This window comes from Hippocampus zosterae, chromosome 2 (assembly GCF_025434085.1).
Source record: "Hippocampus zosterae strain Florida chromosome 2, ASM2543408v3, whole genome shotgun sequence".
Taxonomy (NCBI): domain Eukaryota; kingdom Metazoa; phylum Chordata; class Actinopteri; order Syngnathiformes; family Syngnathidae; genus Hippocampus; species Hippocampus zosterae.
In genome coordinates this window covers 24,454,994-24,471,591 of record NC_067452.1, presented here as the reverse complement: position 1 = coordinate 24,471,591, position 16,598 = coordinate 24,454,994, and the positions used below count along the sequence as shown (strand labels likewise).

Below are 16,598 nucleotides of genomic sequence, written 5' to 3'. Positions count from 1 at the left end.
GGGGGCTCCAGCTATCGGATATAATGAGGATGGACAATGGATGGATCTGTAAATTTAACCCCCCAAAAAGGGAATTTGTTTTGTTGTCTGCAGTTTATTTGCCTCATAATCCTCTACGAGTGTGTGGAATGGCCATCATCCACCATTTTTGTGTCAAACCATTGAAGTGGGAAATGTCCCAATGCGAGGTGATTACGTCAGCATGAATATTGTCACATTTTTTCACAGAAATGTTAATCACACACTCAGTGTTGAAATGAATCAATACTTATATTATTGCGCTCACATTTAAATATGTTTGATAAAAGATGAGAAATACGGATCTGTGTTAAAAAAAAAAAAGTGCAGTTGGTTTGTATCATGATATCACCTGCGTCCAAAGGCAGCCTCTGAAGATGCAGCTGGGATGGGCTCCAGCACTCTTGTGAGGAAAAGCGGATCTGAAAATGGATGGATGCAGATTCCCTTTTGCCCTCTTCTGGCCAAAAGTATGTAATGCAGCAAACTTATTATTTATTTAAAAGATAGGGGGAAAAAAATCATATAATATGTGCAGATTTATTATCAGTGAAAGTTTATTGAAACACGTTTGTAATCCCAGTTAGGATCAAATAATAACAAAAGACTTAATGTAAAGCTAGCACTGTTGGTCTGTAGTGAACAGAGCCATCCAATTCTTCCAATTCTCAGATTGTACATTTTCTTTCGCGCTGGTTGAACTGGGGAAATGCAAATGGATGTGTTTATGTAAAAACGGAAATCATCACAAATATCACATTGTGAGGAAGCCATGTGTCACGTGTCAAAAGGGCTTACAAAAAAAAATGAATAGTGATTGGTACAAAATCAGTTGAGCTGCAATGATAATGAGGAAAAAAAAAGAGGTACTGTATCGGCAATCTTCATCTCTCACTCGCTAGCACACACGCACACACACGCGCGGACACGCACACTTGCAAAGACACTCGCATGTACAAGCGGGCGCACGCACACATTCGCCCTCACGCACATAAATAAAATGTAGTCATCTGTAAAATGTAAAATCATGTTGAAATGTAATCATACATCACCGTCTCGTGTCTGAAGGGCAGAAAACAAAAAAGAAAGCGGGAGGGGGGAAAAAAAACTACACTGGAGATTATGTGAGAAGCATGTAGGAAACCACGCTCATTTTCAATGGTCTAAATTGGAAAGAAGCACAAACCCAGAGTGTTGCCCACCCACACCCTGCGCCCCTCTGCTGAACCACCGCCCGAGCTGTGATCGTTCATCCTACGTCCTAGCTCCTGCCTCGAGCCTGCCCCCCTCTCTCCGTCCCTCCCCTCCCAAAATAACAACACCCTCCCAGTTCGCATGCTCCTGTCCATCACAGAAGCCGGCCAAAGTCTACTTCTGAAAACAGAGTAAGGAGTTGGAAGGGGAGACCTGACTGTCGTGTTGTTAGTTTTCAGGTCGGTTGATGAGCAGCGGAGGAGGGGCCTTCTGCCCCCCATTTCTCAGCCCCAGGTGGATCAACAGGTGCCGGGGGATGGGTCGGGTTTACAAGGCTTGCGTCTTGAGCTCGATGGGCTCCCCGCGGGTGTCCTGCTGGGTCTCCCTCTCCGGGGGTCGACTGCCCTTCAACGTGGCCAGGCGCTCGGACAGACCCCTCATACGTGGGAACAGAATGAAATCGTACAGGAGGGCACCCATGGCTGCACCGATGATGGGTCCCACCCAATAGACCTGCAACAACACGCGTGAGCGTGAATTAGAACGCGCCGAGCGCCACGGTCAAGGTGGAAGCCATGATGTTACCCAGTGGTTGACGAAGTTTCTGAACAGGACCGCCGGAGCAAAGGACCTGGCAGGGTTCATGCCGGCACCCGTGTAGTACATCTGAAACGCAAAGCACCTCGGCTGTCACATTTGCACGACTTCCCCGTCTGCACGTGTCTCACCCCCATCAGATGTCCGATGGTGATGGAGAAGCCGATCGAGAGGGCGGCGGAACCCAGGCGACCGTTTCTTCTGTCGTCGGTCACGGCGAAAATGCACACCACGAGCTGCATGGTAAGGAACACCTCCACAGTGGTGGCCATCCCCAGACTGACGCCGGGTTGCAGCTGCGGACACAAGAATTTTTCTTATCAATCTACCCGCCCTTCAAATGCAATTTGTCGACTGAAAGGTCTTTGTGGCATCTTACCGTGTTCATTGAGAGGTTGCCCCTCACATTGCCAGGCGTGACCCCGTACAGCACGGCAGCGCCGGCCACCGCACCGAGGCACTGAGCAATAATGTAGAAAAAAGCACGGAAAAGAGACAGCTGGGCCCCAACCAGGTAGGCGAAAGTAACGGCGGGGTTAATATGACCGCCGCTAATGTGGCCAATAGATTGGATGAGGGTGGCAGCTGCCAAGCCAAAGCACAAGGCCACATGGAGAATGTGATGCGGCCCGGTGGTCCAGCGCAGGGCGGCCCCCAGACCGAAAAATACAAAGAACATGGTCCCAAAGAACTCTGCGAAGACTGCCCGCCAAAAACTCATGGACCGGAACTCCCACATGGTCACTCTTTAGCAGAAGAAGACAACTCTTGGGCCGCAATCAAACCAAGGTTCAAACTTTACAGTCCTCTGAAAGTCAGCTCTGAGCAGAATTGAGAAAATCCACCGGTGGGATCTTCACCAAGTCGGGCGACCTTGCTGTGCTCGTTTGCCACCTGCGTCCACCTGTTTCACAGACATAGGTGTCAGTGGAGTGGGAGTGTGGGTCATCAAATCTCAGGTGGGATCAGGAATAGGTGGGCATCAAACTCAAAAGATGCGTTGAGAGAGACCGACCGGTACTTTGTCTAGTAAACCTTGAGCCTCTCTGACAGAGCAGACGGGGTCAGACAGGGGCTTTATAATACACCCTCCGGGGGCCCCAAATGACGCCATAATCCCTCCTGTAGGGCCGAGGGAGGGAGGGAGGGGAGAAGCATCCATGGACATCCCAAATCAAACCAATGTAACCTTTCTGCTGCCCACCACCACCTACCTGTACACATCGCGGTCAAAAGAGGTCCGTTGAAAGCAATTGGACTAGATTGAGCGCAAACACTTTTCCTGAAGTCAGAAGAGAGGCAAAATGAAAAGTCATTCTAAGGTGCAGAAACACAACAAGGAACAACTTGAGTGGAGAGCAGCTGGAGCCCCGAGGTAGAAGGTGTCTTCTGGGGGATGAGGGGCATATGTCATCTGTTGACATATCATAACTGTGACAATCCCGCAACACAAACGCTGACGGACACTCGCGCGCACGCACACACACACACACACACACACACAGATAATACAGTTGAGGCCCCGGACGGAAGAGCCCAAAGCTAACAGTGGTGAAGTGACCCATAGAACGAAAAGCCTGACCCTGTGTGAGCGCATTGTGTGGAGCACGCGTGAGGGTTATAGTCGCTCACGGGCAACAAACAAAACGTAAAGCCGAGTCTTACATTTCTCTGGTTCAACACTAAATATCAAACAAACTAAATGCATAAGTTAAAGGTGATTATTTTACGTGCTCTTTTGGGATTGGCAGACAAAAAAAAGGGCCTCAGATGACGAAGGTGAATGGAAGTCAAGAAAAAGGATGACACTTGTTGTAGAACATCAAAAACAATTATTCACAAAACGGTGAATGGCAGAGCCGTGAAGGTTCGATGGGTGAGTCAGAGGTGCACTGGGGATGCAGAGGGTGCACGGCGGGGTTACTGAGCAGTCCAGAGTCCTCTTTCTGCTGGAGGGTGGTGGGAGGGGAGTGTGAATGCAGATCGCTGAGCTTGCCATTATGTGTTGGAAAGAAGACACACAATGTAAAATGCTGGCAGCCATGCAGTGGTTACGGCTTTTGTGCACATTGTGTGGCGGTGTAGATTAGTTCACTGTAGATCAAACTTGTTTTGTGGGCACGATTCGTTGGGACATGGCTCTGCCCATACCTCCTGCAATCAAATCTCAAAATTCAATACAACTCAACTCAACCTTATTTGTCAAAGACTTTTAGCTTGATGTGCTATTTCATGTCTTTTTGAGGTTGATATTAAAATACATTTATTTTTTTCTAGCACATCAGGTTTATGATATTTTACTGTACTGTAGCGGTCTCTCCTATATAGTGCCCTCTGTGTAACCAGGAATTGCTGGTGAAATACAGACAGTGTGAAAGGCTTATCACAGATTTTGATCAGTGATTGCAGATGAAGACACACCTTGAATTTTTATGCGTCAGATTTCCTGCTTATTTTACATGAACGCTAATTTTAACGACTCAATTTCTAGTTTTTCAAAAAATAAAAAGTCAAACACTTCGAGTCATTTGAGTTGCTAGGACAGAATAGAGAAGGAATTTGTGGAAAGTTGTTTAACATTTGTAGATAAAATTCCAGTTGTGTTCCGCTTTACTTTACCTTTGATTTGCATGTTGATTCCACAATTTAAGTAACTTTGTAACTTAAAGTGTGTGTTTCATTGTGCCTTAGCCATCTGATTATACTTATCCACTAAACTCAATGAATTTCAAATTAACAAAGGGAAAACCTTTTACTGGATGTGTATTTACTGTACATCAATGAACAAAAAGAACTTCTATGCCATCGTCTCTGATCCACTGGTTAAAGGACAGTTTGATTCTCTCCTCTTTCATCTCAAACTGCTTCAAACAACAAAGCGTGTGATGGAAAAGTGGTTAGAACTGCATGACTGTCCGTGTTTTATGTTATGTGTTGTGTTTATTATTTTACTTTATGTTAACTGTTTTGTTAAGCGCTTTGTTACAGCTGCCGCTGTTGTGAAAGCGCTATATAAATCAGCATGTATTGTATTGTATTTTTCATTTTTTGGTGTTAAGTTTGACCGATAAAAGTTTGTGCGCTAGACTTGACCGTGCGTTGTAATTTATAGCCATGGCATTTCATAAAATGTTCCACGTGCTGCTGAATCTAAGCTTTAATTCATAAATATGACTAAATATTACAGTATATTGCATATTATTATTATTATTATACTTCCCTCTCTGATTAGAACATTTAGCAAAGATTTGTTGATCAGTGTAATATTTGCCTGTGAGTACTGTTACATTTTCTGTGTACCTATGCTTCTCCACAATTTGCTTCAAAGGCCCGATGCTTCTAAAACCGGCACTATTCATGCTGTTAGCATGTCGGTGCTACTTTGCATTGTTTATTAGATTTAAGATAAACCGACTTTGGCTAAGTGGTTGTATCAAATACACAACGGAACGTCTCAGGAGGGGGAAGCAGTGCACCACTAACACTGTGTACAGTGGGGATGGGGCGCTGCTGACTTCGACTCGGGACGTTGTGAACCAGTGGGCAGAGTACTTCGAAGACCTCCTCAACTCCACCAACACGTCTTCCTTGGAGGAAGCAGAGCCCGGGGACTCTGAGGTGGGCTCTCCTATCTCTGTGGTTGAAGTCACCGATGTGGTTAAAAAGCTCCTCGGTGGCAAGGCCCCAGGGGTGGATGAGATCCGACCGGAGTTCCTCAAGGTTCTGGATGTTGTGGGGCTGTCCGGGTTGACACGCCTCTGCAACATCGCGTGGTCAACGGGGAGAGTGCCTCTGGATTGGCAGACCGGGGTGGTAGTCCCTCTTTTTAAAAAGGGGGACCGGAGGGTGTGTTCCAACTACAGAGGGATCACACTCCTCAGCCTCCCTGGTAAGGTCTATTCAGGGGTGCTGGAGAGGAGGGTCCGTCAGGAAGTCGAGCCTCAGATTGAGGAGGAGCAGTGTGGTTTTCGTCCCGGCCGTGGAACTGTGGACCAGCTCGACACCCTTAGCAGGGTTCTCGAGGGTATGTGGGAATTCGCCAAACCAGTCTACATGTGTTTTGTGGACTTGGAGAAGGCGTTTGACCGTGTCCCTCGGGGAGTTCTGTGGGGGGTGCTTCGTGGGTATGGAGTACCGAACCCCCTGATACGGGCTGTTCGGTCACTATACCACCGATGTCAGAGTTTGGTTCGCATTGCCGGCAGTAAGTCGGAATCGTTTCCAGTGAGGGTAGGACTCCGCCAAGGCTGCCCTCTGTCACCGATTCTGTTCATAACCTTTATGGACAGAATCTCTAGGCGCAGCCGAAGCGTTGACGGGGTCCGTTTTGGTGGCCTCAGTATTACATCCCTGCTTTTTGCAGATGATGTGGTGCTGTTGGCTCCTTCAAACAGGGCTCTCCAACACTCACTGGAGCGTTTCGCAGCCGAGTGTGAAGCGGTTGGGATGAAAATCAGCACCTCAAAATCTGAAACCATGGTCCTCAGTCGGAAAAGGGTGAAGTGCCCCCTCCGGGTCGGGGGGGAGATCTTGCCCCAAGTGGAGGAGTTTAAGTATCTTGGGGTCTTGTTCACGAGTGAGGGCAGGAGGGAGCGAGAGATCGACAGGCGGATCGGTGCAGCGTCTGCTGTGATGCGGACGTTGTATCGGTCTGTCGTGGTGAAGAAGGAGCTGAGCCAAAAGGCAAAGCTCTCAATTTACCGGTCGATCTACGTTCCAACCCTCATCTATGGCCACGAGCTATGGGTCGTGACCGAAAGAACGAGATCCTGAATACAAGCGGCCGAAATGAGTTTTCGCCGCAGGGTGTCCGGGCTCTCCCTTAGAGATAAGGTGAGAAGCTCGGTCATCCGGGAGGGGCTCCGAGTCGAGCCACTTCTCCTCCACATCGAGAGGAGCCAGATGAGGTGGCTTGGGCATCTGATTCGGATGCCTCCTGAACGCCTCCCTGGTGAGGTGTTCCGGGCATGTCCCACCGGGAGGAGACCCCGAGGAAGACCCAGGACACGCTGGAGAGACTATGTCACCCAGCTGGCCTGGGAACGACTCGGGATCCCCGGGGAGAGCTGGAAGAAGTAGCTAGGGAGAGGGAAGTCTGGGCTTCCCTGCTAAAGCTGTTGACCCCGCGACCCGGCCCCGGATAAGCAGTAGAAGATGGATGGATGGATGGATGGATGGATGGATGGATGGATGGATGGATGGATGGATGGATGGGTTGGGTTGGGTCACTTGTATCCCAAGGCACCACTGTAAATCACCAGGCACAGCAAAAGGCTGCTTAATTCTGATGATCAGGACCGAATTGTCAGCAGAACAGGTCTTGAATGGAAAAGGTACAATACCAACAAGTGTTAAATTGGCTTGTATTCAAAACTGAAAAAGAAGACACCCTACATCACGGTGTCAAAGTCAAGGCCCAGGGGCCAGATCTGGCCCGCCACATCATTTTATGTGGCCCGCAAAAGCAACTCAAGCATGTCACGTTCCATAATGCTTGCTCAAGTCTGGACCAAAATTTCACAGTCGTATGTAATCCACAATAACAGTCATCATTCTTGACTTCTGATTTTAAAACTGGGTATCCATCAATTTGTTATGCGCTGTGTATGTAACATGTGGAGGCGATTAAACATGTTTCACCAAAATTCATAACAGCCCTCCAAGGGAAACCGTAACTACAATGTGGCCCATGAAAAAATGAGTTTGACACCCCTGGCCTGTCCGATGTGTTTTGTTTAATTTTGTTTCAGATTAGTCAAAACCTGATCATTTTTCGTGGAGGTGACAACATCAAAAACATTTTTAATGTATGGCATCGATGGGGCAGATTGATCATCTCTGAATCTTTTGCATCATTCTTGCCAACGCGCTCTCGTTCACGTTGCTCCATGTCGCTACTGACCTTGTTTTTTCTATCTTATGAATCCCCAAGAATTCAATCAATGCTGGTTGTACCACTCATGTTTTTATGTCATCTTCCACTCAAGTAAAAAAAAAAAAAAATTAACGATGCCGGGCCTATTTTGGCAAAGAAGTAGAAAGTAAACATTTCATCTTCGTTTGGATTTCACATGTAGTAACTAAAAGTAACACATCGTCAATACCCAAGTAGTAAAAATACCCGAACAATCAACAGAAGTAGAAAAGCATTTGGATTTCACTATCTCCTACCGCTGCCTCTCACCCTGTCAGCTGGGATAAGTGCAAGCTCGCCAGTGAGGATACGCGAGATAGGTGGATGGATGGATGGATGGATGAATTCTTCTTGATTACTGTATTCGTTCTTCAGACATGTAACAAAAACAAACAAGTTTCTCCCCTGCATGCACTTTACTGCTAGTCAGTGAGTAGTGCTGTGTTCAGTTTTTATGATTTAAAAAAATACTGAAGATGCTTTTCACGTAACTCAAAGTAAGACAACAAAAGTGGATAATAGCAGAATCTTTTCCTCGGTGAATAAAAAAATATACTGTATATACATACACGTTAAGGTGGAAATCTGCAATCATTAAATACACTGTAAATACTACATGGTACACGACATTGATACCATTAATGCAAAGGAAAAGCTGAAATAGACTTTGCCAGAAAAGATCTTAAATAGAGCCACCGGCGTTTTGGAATCAGATGAAACCATGCTCAGCTTGTATCACAAGCATGCGAAGAGGCGGGTGGATGTCAACTCCAAACCTAAACCGCATCGTGTGTCAAACGCGTTGGAGGCAGTCTTATAGCATGGGCACGTACCGCAGATGATGGGCTCACGGGCATTTATTGATCACGTGACATTATTCAGAATTTTTCACGTGTGTTTGAAGGCAAAATTTAAAAAACCCTGAATACCTCTGAACCCAACTTCATTTGTTGTTGTTTATATGTTTATGCTGATTTGCATAAACATTGCATCTGACTATAAGGGAGTTTGGTGAAAACAGTATCAGGATAAAAGATGCTCATTATGTACTGTACATGCATGAAAAATGAATATTACATCCATTGTTGTTCATTTATTGTTCGACGCTGACAATTAACAATATACACAAGACATACCGTCTTCATAAGACAGTGCTAAAATTACAACACAAATATTAATATACAGGATGCTCAAAACATGTGACAAATTCACTAACAATAAGACGGTGTTGCCAATTCTCACTCGAATGAAGTAAAAATGTAACCAGATCTGTCAAGACTGAATAGATTTAATTTTCAGCTCAAGTTTAATGTGTTACTTTTTTCCGGAGTAAAGAATGACATTTATGAACAACGAAAAATTTTGTGTGGTAAATATCAAATAAGAAAGCGCAGTATGCATTTTTAAAGAAATTCAGCAACAGCAAAGTAGATTTGAACTTGTCAGAACGGATGATCCGTGTCGTGTCATGAACAGTGCACATTTGTAAAGGACATTTCTGAAGATTTGCGAAATTGCTCAGAAAATCAGTTGTCAAAAATGTGATCCGTATTTTATTTTCACCATTAGACCTATTCAAAACCTCAAACATGTCGGCGCATTTTCACAACACTGGTTAGCAGACCCAAACCGCAAAAATATCAATTTCCACGAAACAAAGCGGACTGCCACTGACGTGTTTCCCCCCACCATGCAGTCATTAATGTGCTCAGATCTGTTTGATTGTGAACAAAAGGCCCGAGGGGAGAGACAAACACTAAGAGGCAGGAACTAAGAGCATCATCGAAGCTCTTTAGCATTTCAAAGCTTTCCTGGCCTCAGGATGCAACGCGGCAACAACGAGAGTGGGGTTGTTCGCAGGAGGTTTTGGATGAGCCTGCGTCGTGTACTCGAATGAGTTGCAAATGCTAACGTGAGAGTAGGAAATAGAACAATGTTGTCTTTGCAAATATGAGGCATCACATTCAGACGTCCTACAGACTATTAACGCTGATTTGCGCGTTTCCACTTGGCACCTTTCAGTTGTTGTCGTGTTTGTGGGCCTGTTTGGCGCTGGCAGCGTTGTGGGTGACGGTGGACAGGGACGAGCCGGTAATGCTGGTGGTCTCCACGATCTCAATATCTTTGCATGTCAGGCATGCCACCAGCTTTTGGCGCGAGGCGCTTTGTACAAAGAAGAATTCATGCGACACACCAGCCAGTACTGCCCCAATGACCGGTCCGATCCAGTACACCTGTAGGTGGATGGGAGTGGACGTCAGCACTTTATTAGATGCACCAATAAAAAGCAACCATGCTTGTTTTTCTGCTGATTGAATAGAACAGACTATGGCAGGGTCTACTTTCGGGACCTGGATATGACACCTCTGCCAGATTGGAGGGTTTGCATTTTGGCTGTGTATCGTTGGCACTGACAGTAAGAATGAAGCATTCTATTCTGAAGACAGATTCTTTTAAAATGCATCTTCAGAAAGACTCCTGACCACCCCTGGCAAGCACATAGCTGATGTTAACTGATGTTGATTGGTACATTTCTCTCGGGGAAGAAATATCATATTTAAATACCACGGTATCAGTATCAAAAGACGCCAGCCCATCTGCTCTGAACGCCACATGGCCGATCCAGCCCTGTGCTGACCTCACCTCGGGACGCTGCGAGTTGGCGGAGAAAATAGTTCGATGACTACCTCGATTCCAACCTGCCTTCCCATGAGGGTTTCTGAGGTGGGCTCTCCTTATCTCTGCATTTGAGGTCCCCAAGGCGGTTAAAAATAAAAACCGAATGAAATGAATGAATTAATTATTTTTTAAAAATGTTGGTGTCTAAATTATGCCACCTTTCTGGAATGACCCTTGTTTGCCTTGGTGTAGAGCCTCTACAACTATTGTTGATGAGATGCAGGAGTGTGCCACACAACCACAAACAGCAGCAGCCTTTTGTTTTTGTTTTTTCAGCGAACGCACATTTCGTGAGCTAAGGGCACAATATGACAACAAATTGGACGTCAGCTCACCCAATGGTTTTCCCAAAATCCTGTGATGATGGCAGGACCAAGAGAGCGAGCAGGATTCATACTGGCACCAGAAAATCGAGCCTGCCCAGAGAACAACATGTTAGCTGTCACATTGTGCTGAGTCATAGGCCATCCATCCATGAATCTATTTTCTATCCCAGATGACCTTGGACTAGTCACCAATTGCAGGTCACAATCAAGCATTCACGCTCACGTGGTCATCTATGCATAGTTCAACGAACCAAATGTTTATGTTTTCTGAATGCAGGAGGAAGCCAGAGTTAAAAAAAAAAAAAATTAGCATGGGGAAAACGTGCATATATTTTCTATAATGTATTGGTTAATACTCAATCGTGTTGGTGCAGGAGAAATTTGCAACGTGGGAAATCTAAGAGCTTACGTATTTTGAAGAACTTACTGGTCAAAATTTATTTTGCGGCATTCAACTAGTCAGTGTGGAGAAAGAATCAACTGGACAGTGTATGTAACGAATCAACTTGCAAATGTCAATGGCACCTGATTCCCTGTAAAAGGTTTAGGCCGATTATGTATTAAATAATTATGCTATAAAAATTATGCTATAAAAATACTCAAACTTTTTGGATCGAAGATCTACTTTTCGATCAACTAACCTCACGGGATCTACCCTTACCGGCGCGCGCGCGCACACACACACACACACGCACACACACGCACGCGCGCGCACGCCATGATGAGAAACCGGAGGCATGCGACGCACTTTTGCAGCCTGCTAACTATGGTAGCTCACACGTACTATTTTAAAGTGCTTCCCTGGGCCCTCTTAGATTCCTATTCTTTGCTCGTTCCCTCTGTGAATTGTACACGGAAAGCTCTGATCACAAGCTGCAATTGCAAACGATTTACCTGCTTTATTTTATTTTTTCAATATTTTTTTAGTGAAAATGAGACTGATAAGATGATTAGTGTGCAGTGTATATACAAAAAAAATATATTACTAACATGTACAAAGACACACAAATGGTTGTTTGTTTGTTTTCTTCTCGACACTCCTCGGATCTACTTGGGACCTGTCTTAAATCTACCGGTAGATCAGGATCTACCTAATTGGCACCCCTGCTCTACGGCATTATCATGTACTCCAATAATTTAGTTTGCCCTCCTAACTCAGGTTTCATGTTATTCTTTCAATCAAATCAAATCAAATCAAATGACGAGGAAGACAGACTGACTGCCTCGTTATTTGACACCTCTCACACGGCAGAGAGGCAGAGTTCCGATTCCAGCTTCCTGTGCGGAGTTTGCATGTTCTCTCCGTGCCTGTGTGAGTTTTCTCCGGGTACTCCGGTTTCCTCCCACATTACAAAAACATGCGTAGCAGGTTAATGGAACACGCTAAATTGTCCCTAGGTGTGAGTGTGAGTGTATGGACGGAATATGCAACATATTTTACTAGGCTATTCCCAAACACACACTTGAAAAATGGATGATAACTGAAACAAGTTGCTCCTCACCCCTATCATCACTCCAGCAGTGTGTGCCAGTCCAATAGCAAGATTTCCTGGTTCCGGACTGTCCCTTCGTCGCTGGGCCTCAACTGAGAAAATTGTGAAAACCAACTGGAAGGTGCATAATACCTCAATGCCAAGGGCTTGCGCTGCATTCAACTCAATGTGCACCTGCGTGGCATGGCAATAGAGAATGTAGACAGGAAGGGGAGAAACATTAGTACAGACGGTGACTTTGAGAGTCAGATTTCCCAAATTGAACCCGTAGTTCTCGGGGGGGGGGGGGGGGGGGGTGGATATGTCCCTGAAGCCAACAAGGTTGGTGAGAATTCAGCTCAGCGAGCAACTTGAGGATTAATTCCACAATTGTATTCAGCTTTTTATACATTTCTGACATGAGTCAATGAAAACAGGAAAAAAGGCAAGTCATGTGAAGAGACTCCCCTCACAGGCAGATTGGGTCATTCTCACATCCTCCAATTTAAGGGGACTTGAACAAACTGTTGCTTGTTCAGTTTTACAGTATCGTCATCTACTTACTTTTTGTATGACGGCATGATGACTGAAATCAGCCGCCTTCAACGAGCCGACCTCTCACTCGCCATGAAAGGTTGTGGTTTTATTTTATTTGCCTTTAGTTTTGCTTCACGGTGGATGACAGCCCCCCCCCCCTTATATGATGGTTAAGGAAGTTAATTTGTTATTCATAACATTGTCTTTTTGCTTCATTCATTGGCATACTATGTTTCTTTTCTGTTCTTTTCCATTACTATATACAGGTATACTATATTAGTTCTTTTCTGAAACATTTATTTTGTGCAATGAAACACTTTATTCCCCCCCAATTTTGCTGCTTTAGACATCAAATTTCCTCAGTATGGGACAAATAAAGATTATATTATCTCGTCTTACTAACTAGATTCAGTTTAATTGCAAAGAACAAACCCTGGTGACAAAGTTGTCTGCAGTGCTTTTGAGGGGCAAAGCCAAGTAGAGGGCCCCGGCCCCCAATAAAGCCCCCAAACACTGGGCAGCAATATAAATGAGAGCCCTCAGGACGTCCAGCCTCCGCGTGGCCAGGAGGGACAAAGTGACTGCAGGGTTGACCTGCGCAGGGAGCACACAAACACTTTCACATTCATGTGTTCAAATGAAATTGAAATGAAGAGCACAGTAAGCCGAGGGTGATACCTGCGCCCCGCTTATTTCCCCAAAACAGTGCCCCAGTACGACAACGACCGCACCGACTGCTACTGCAGGGGACAAGGATCCCTCCGGAGTCTCCCCACGGACCGGCACGGACGCACCCAGGGCGGCGCTCACCAGCACCAGCGTGCCGATCAGCTCCGCCATCATGGCTCGCCAGAACTGCCGGCTACGAAGCTCCTTGGGGAAAGGACACAAAGCAATGCTTGTGAGAATTGACCGTTGAAAGCTCAGGGATGCACATGTTGCTACACCGGCTGGGTGCTACTTGTTGTGATTTTGGTGGCCAAAGGGGTGGAAATTTTCCACGAGAGGTTAAGGTGGATTATGGAAATACAGTATTCCAAATTGTAAATTGAGCGCATGAGATCCTGTGGCATTGAGGGTAATTGAATGGAATGGGCTCAAATTTCAGCATAAAACATAAAACATTTTGTTTTGTCATAAGCAGAATACGTAATTGTTAATTTCTCCATTTGTTTTCCACTTCACTCGATTGGTGGCTTATGCAAAGCACGTTTGAAATGCGATTGCTTGAGGCAGGAATACAGTACGTTCATATATGAAGTTCCCCATTTGGGGACAACTACCCATACATTCAGACTAATGCGCACAGAGTGTTTCCGACATTGAAAAGACCAAAATTTGACAACCCTACTTGTTTTGAGCCATTCTGCTCCAAAATCAATGACAAATGAGACAGGATTAGCCACTTGTACCACACACAAAGCAAAGTTGAACAACAAGACAAAAACAGAAGCTGCTCACCTCATGCCACGTCATTTCACACCCGCCGAGTGTCTCCCCAGCTGCGGTCAAGAGGTCGCTCAGTACTTCGGTGTCGTCCGTCGGCGAGGCGTTCAGGGCCGCCGCTCCATCCCTCGTAAGAGTCTGAGAGGTCCTCTGATGAACGCAGCCACCTCCCATGCTCCCCCCACCCACCCTCACCTCTCTCCTTAGCATAAACCTCGCTTTGTAAAGTGTGTATGAGCACATGAGTCATCATGGCCCTTAAAGTGTGTGACTGTGTGAGTTGGTGACCTTGAGCAATTTATTCCATCTTCATTGAGTTTTTATCTGTCTGCAAAGTGATTGTGGCTACTTGAGAGGTTTGTACACAGCGTGCCTGAACCCAACTGGAGGAACTGCTGTGGAAGACAAAAAAGAGATCAAGACACTCCGGCTGACTCCCACATTCTAAAACCATGTCTTCTGGGTTAACTTTGGACACTCAGTTGGACATAAGTGTGAACGTGGGAGTGTGTAGTTGTGTTGTCTATACCGAAAATGAAGTTGCAACATTAAAATATGAACGATTGACATTTATGGCAACAAAGTTAAACAGCACAACCAAGCAAGAAAGTTGTCTGCTCCAAAACAATTTGTGGAGTTATCTTTTTGCTTCCATCTTGAAGTGGGGGACAATACAAAGGACAAATCTCTTTGTTACTGCAGTTCACTGCATGTCCTGAATCACATGCATCTGTTTTTCCAGGTTGTTTGTAATCCACTTGAGTCTGTTCATGTTTTGGAAAATTCTTCGAATCACTAACAAACAGAGATACAGTAAGACAGAATAATAAGACCAACACTGTCGGACTGAGTTTTTTTGTTTCCTACAATGGCCAAGATAAAAGTCCCTTCCTGGACAGCGGACACAATTCAATAACAAAGAAAGTTCAAAGTACAACGATGATGTCACTGTCTTCAGCAGTGACAAAGCTCTCTATACATTTTGATTGACTATTATGTTTCATATATATACTTTGTACATACGTATTGGATATATTGTACATACACGTAGAGTATTAAGTCAAAGAGTCTTTTTGAATTCAAGTTGATAGCTGAGTGAGTGCGCCCCACATGACAAAGTGATGACGAAACAGAAGCAGATGGCATTTTTGGTCTGCATCTTTGGCTCCTTAGAGGTGGATGATTTACATTTGGATTTAATTTCATAAATACAGTACTCATGAAAATGAACGAGCCAAAGACATTGCAGTATTTGAGAGGAAGCTTTGCTCAAACACGTCCCCCCCACCCCGAGTTCAAAAGGTTTTTGTTACATGTAGAAACAAAATTTTGTGTTCTGTGTAGGAGGTCCTCTATTTCATAACCATAAAACATGGTCGTTTTTTAATTTATTATTTTTTGTTTTGTTTTGTTTTTTCACCCAACAGAAAAACAAAACAAAAATGCTGTTATGATCAAAAAGATTTTGTGGCTCTTTTTTTTCTGTGGGAGCTCTTTGAGCATTTAAGACTGAAGATATCCTTTATTTGTCCCACACTAGGGACATTTACAATCTACAGCAGGAAATTTGGGGGGTAGAAAGAAGAAAAACAAAGTGTTTGCAAGGACAAAAATAAATGTAGATAAGGATAATAATAAGCAATATTATAATAAATACAATATATAATATAATAATTTAAGGATGCCAAACCCTGGTCTATATTGTACAGTATGGCCCTATCAAGCTAAACATCCTATACATTTTAATTAACACAGGTTTCTTGATTCATGCTTTTTTTTTTAAATTGGAGAAATAGATGATCACATAGAGCAGACATTCTCTATAAAATCCTCATGTTCTTTCATGATTTGGGTTTATTTATATAGCATGTGGACTTAATGTTCTGCACTATAACATTAAGTAAGAGCAATAAATAAATAAATGCCTGTTTTGACCCACAACCCCAAATTGATGCCCCTTCACAACACCCAAATTCATTTTGACAAATTAGCCTCCTTGTTTCATGTCGCTCTGATCTCCATGGAGATATGAAGACCCATTTGTGATGCTGTTGCCATGGTGCCTATTGTGCCGCGCATCTGGGCACGCTTTTTTTTTTCCATCACTGATATCAAACATCCACCTTGTTTTAGTTGAAACAGACATGAGTGAAACATGAGTGTTATGTGTTTCGGCTACAAACAGAGTTACTTAGATGTCGTTAATCTCACAGCATAACAAGATGTGGAGGACCCTCTGTTTGGGCCTCCCCATCACAGGGTGTTTGTATTTGGACCTTCCGGGGGGCAGGGGCCCTCCATTTGGTAGACAGGGTCCAGAATGAACTGGTTAGAGGTGGGGAGAGGGGGTGGTCCATTATGAGGTGGATTAGCCTCTTCTTATCATAGCAACTGTTAAACTGTATCCCCCCTTTT

At 44.7% G+C, this 16,598-nt stretch overlaps 2 protein-coding genes across 2 annotated transcripts; both read right to left on the bottom strand.

The window, feature by feature from the left end:
* Positions 1 to 557: 557 nt before the first annotated feature.
* On the bottom strand, positions 558 to 2,887 carry LOC127595558 (lens fiber major intrinsic protein-like). The gene is made up of 4 exons (XM_052057163.1): positions 2,189 to 2,887; positions 1,941 to 2,105; positions 1,798 to 1,878; positions 558 to 1,725 (listed from the first exon to the last, which is right to left on the bottom strand). Exons 1-4 carry the CDS (start codon positions 2,546 to 2,548, stop codon positions 1,540 to 1,542), a joined length of 792 nt encoding a protein of 263 aa, XP_051913123.1. The 5' UTR covers positions 2,549 to 2,887; the 3' UTR covers positions 558 to 1,539.
* A 5,914-nt stretch (positions 2,888 to 8,801) lies between these two features.
* On the bottom strand, positions 8,802 to 14,924 carry LOC127595555 (aquaporin AQPAe.a). Its single transcript, XM_052057158.1, has 6 exons — positions 14,199 to 14,924; positions 13,416 to 13,610; positions 13,170 to 13,331; positions 12,231 to 12,395; positions 10,738 to 10,818; positions 8,802 to 9,957 (listed from the first exon to the last, which is right to left on the bottom strand). Exons 1-6 carry the CDS (start codon positions 14,424 to 14,426, stop codon positions 9,742 to 9,744), a joined length of 1,047 nt encoding a protein of 348 aa, XP_051913118.1. The 5' UTR covers positions 14,427 to 14,924; the 3' UTR covers positions 8,802 to 9,741.
* Positions 14,925 to 16,598: the final 1,674 nt, after the last annotated feature.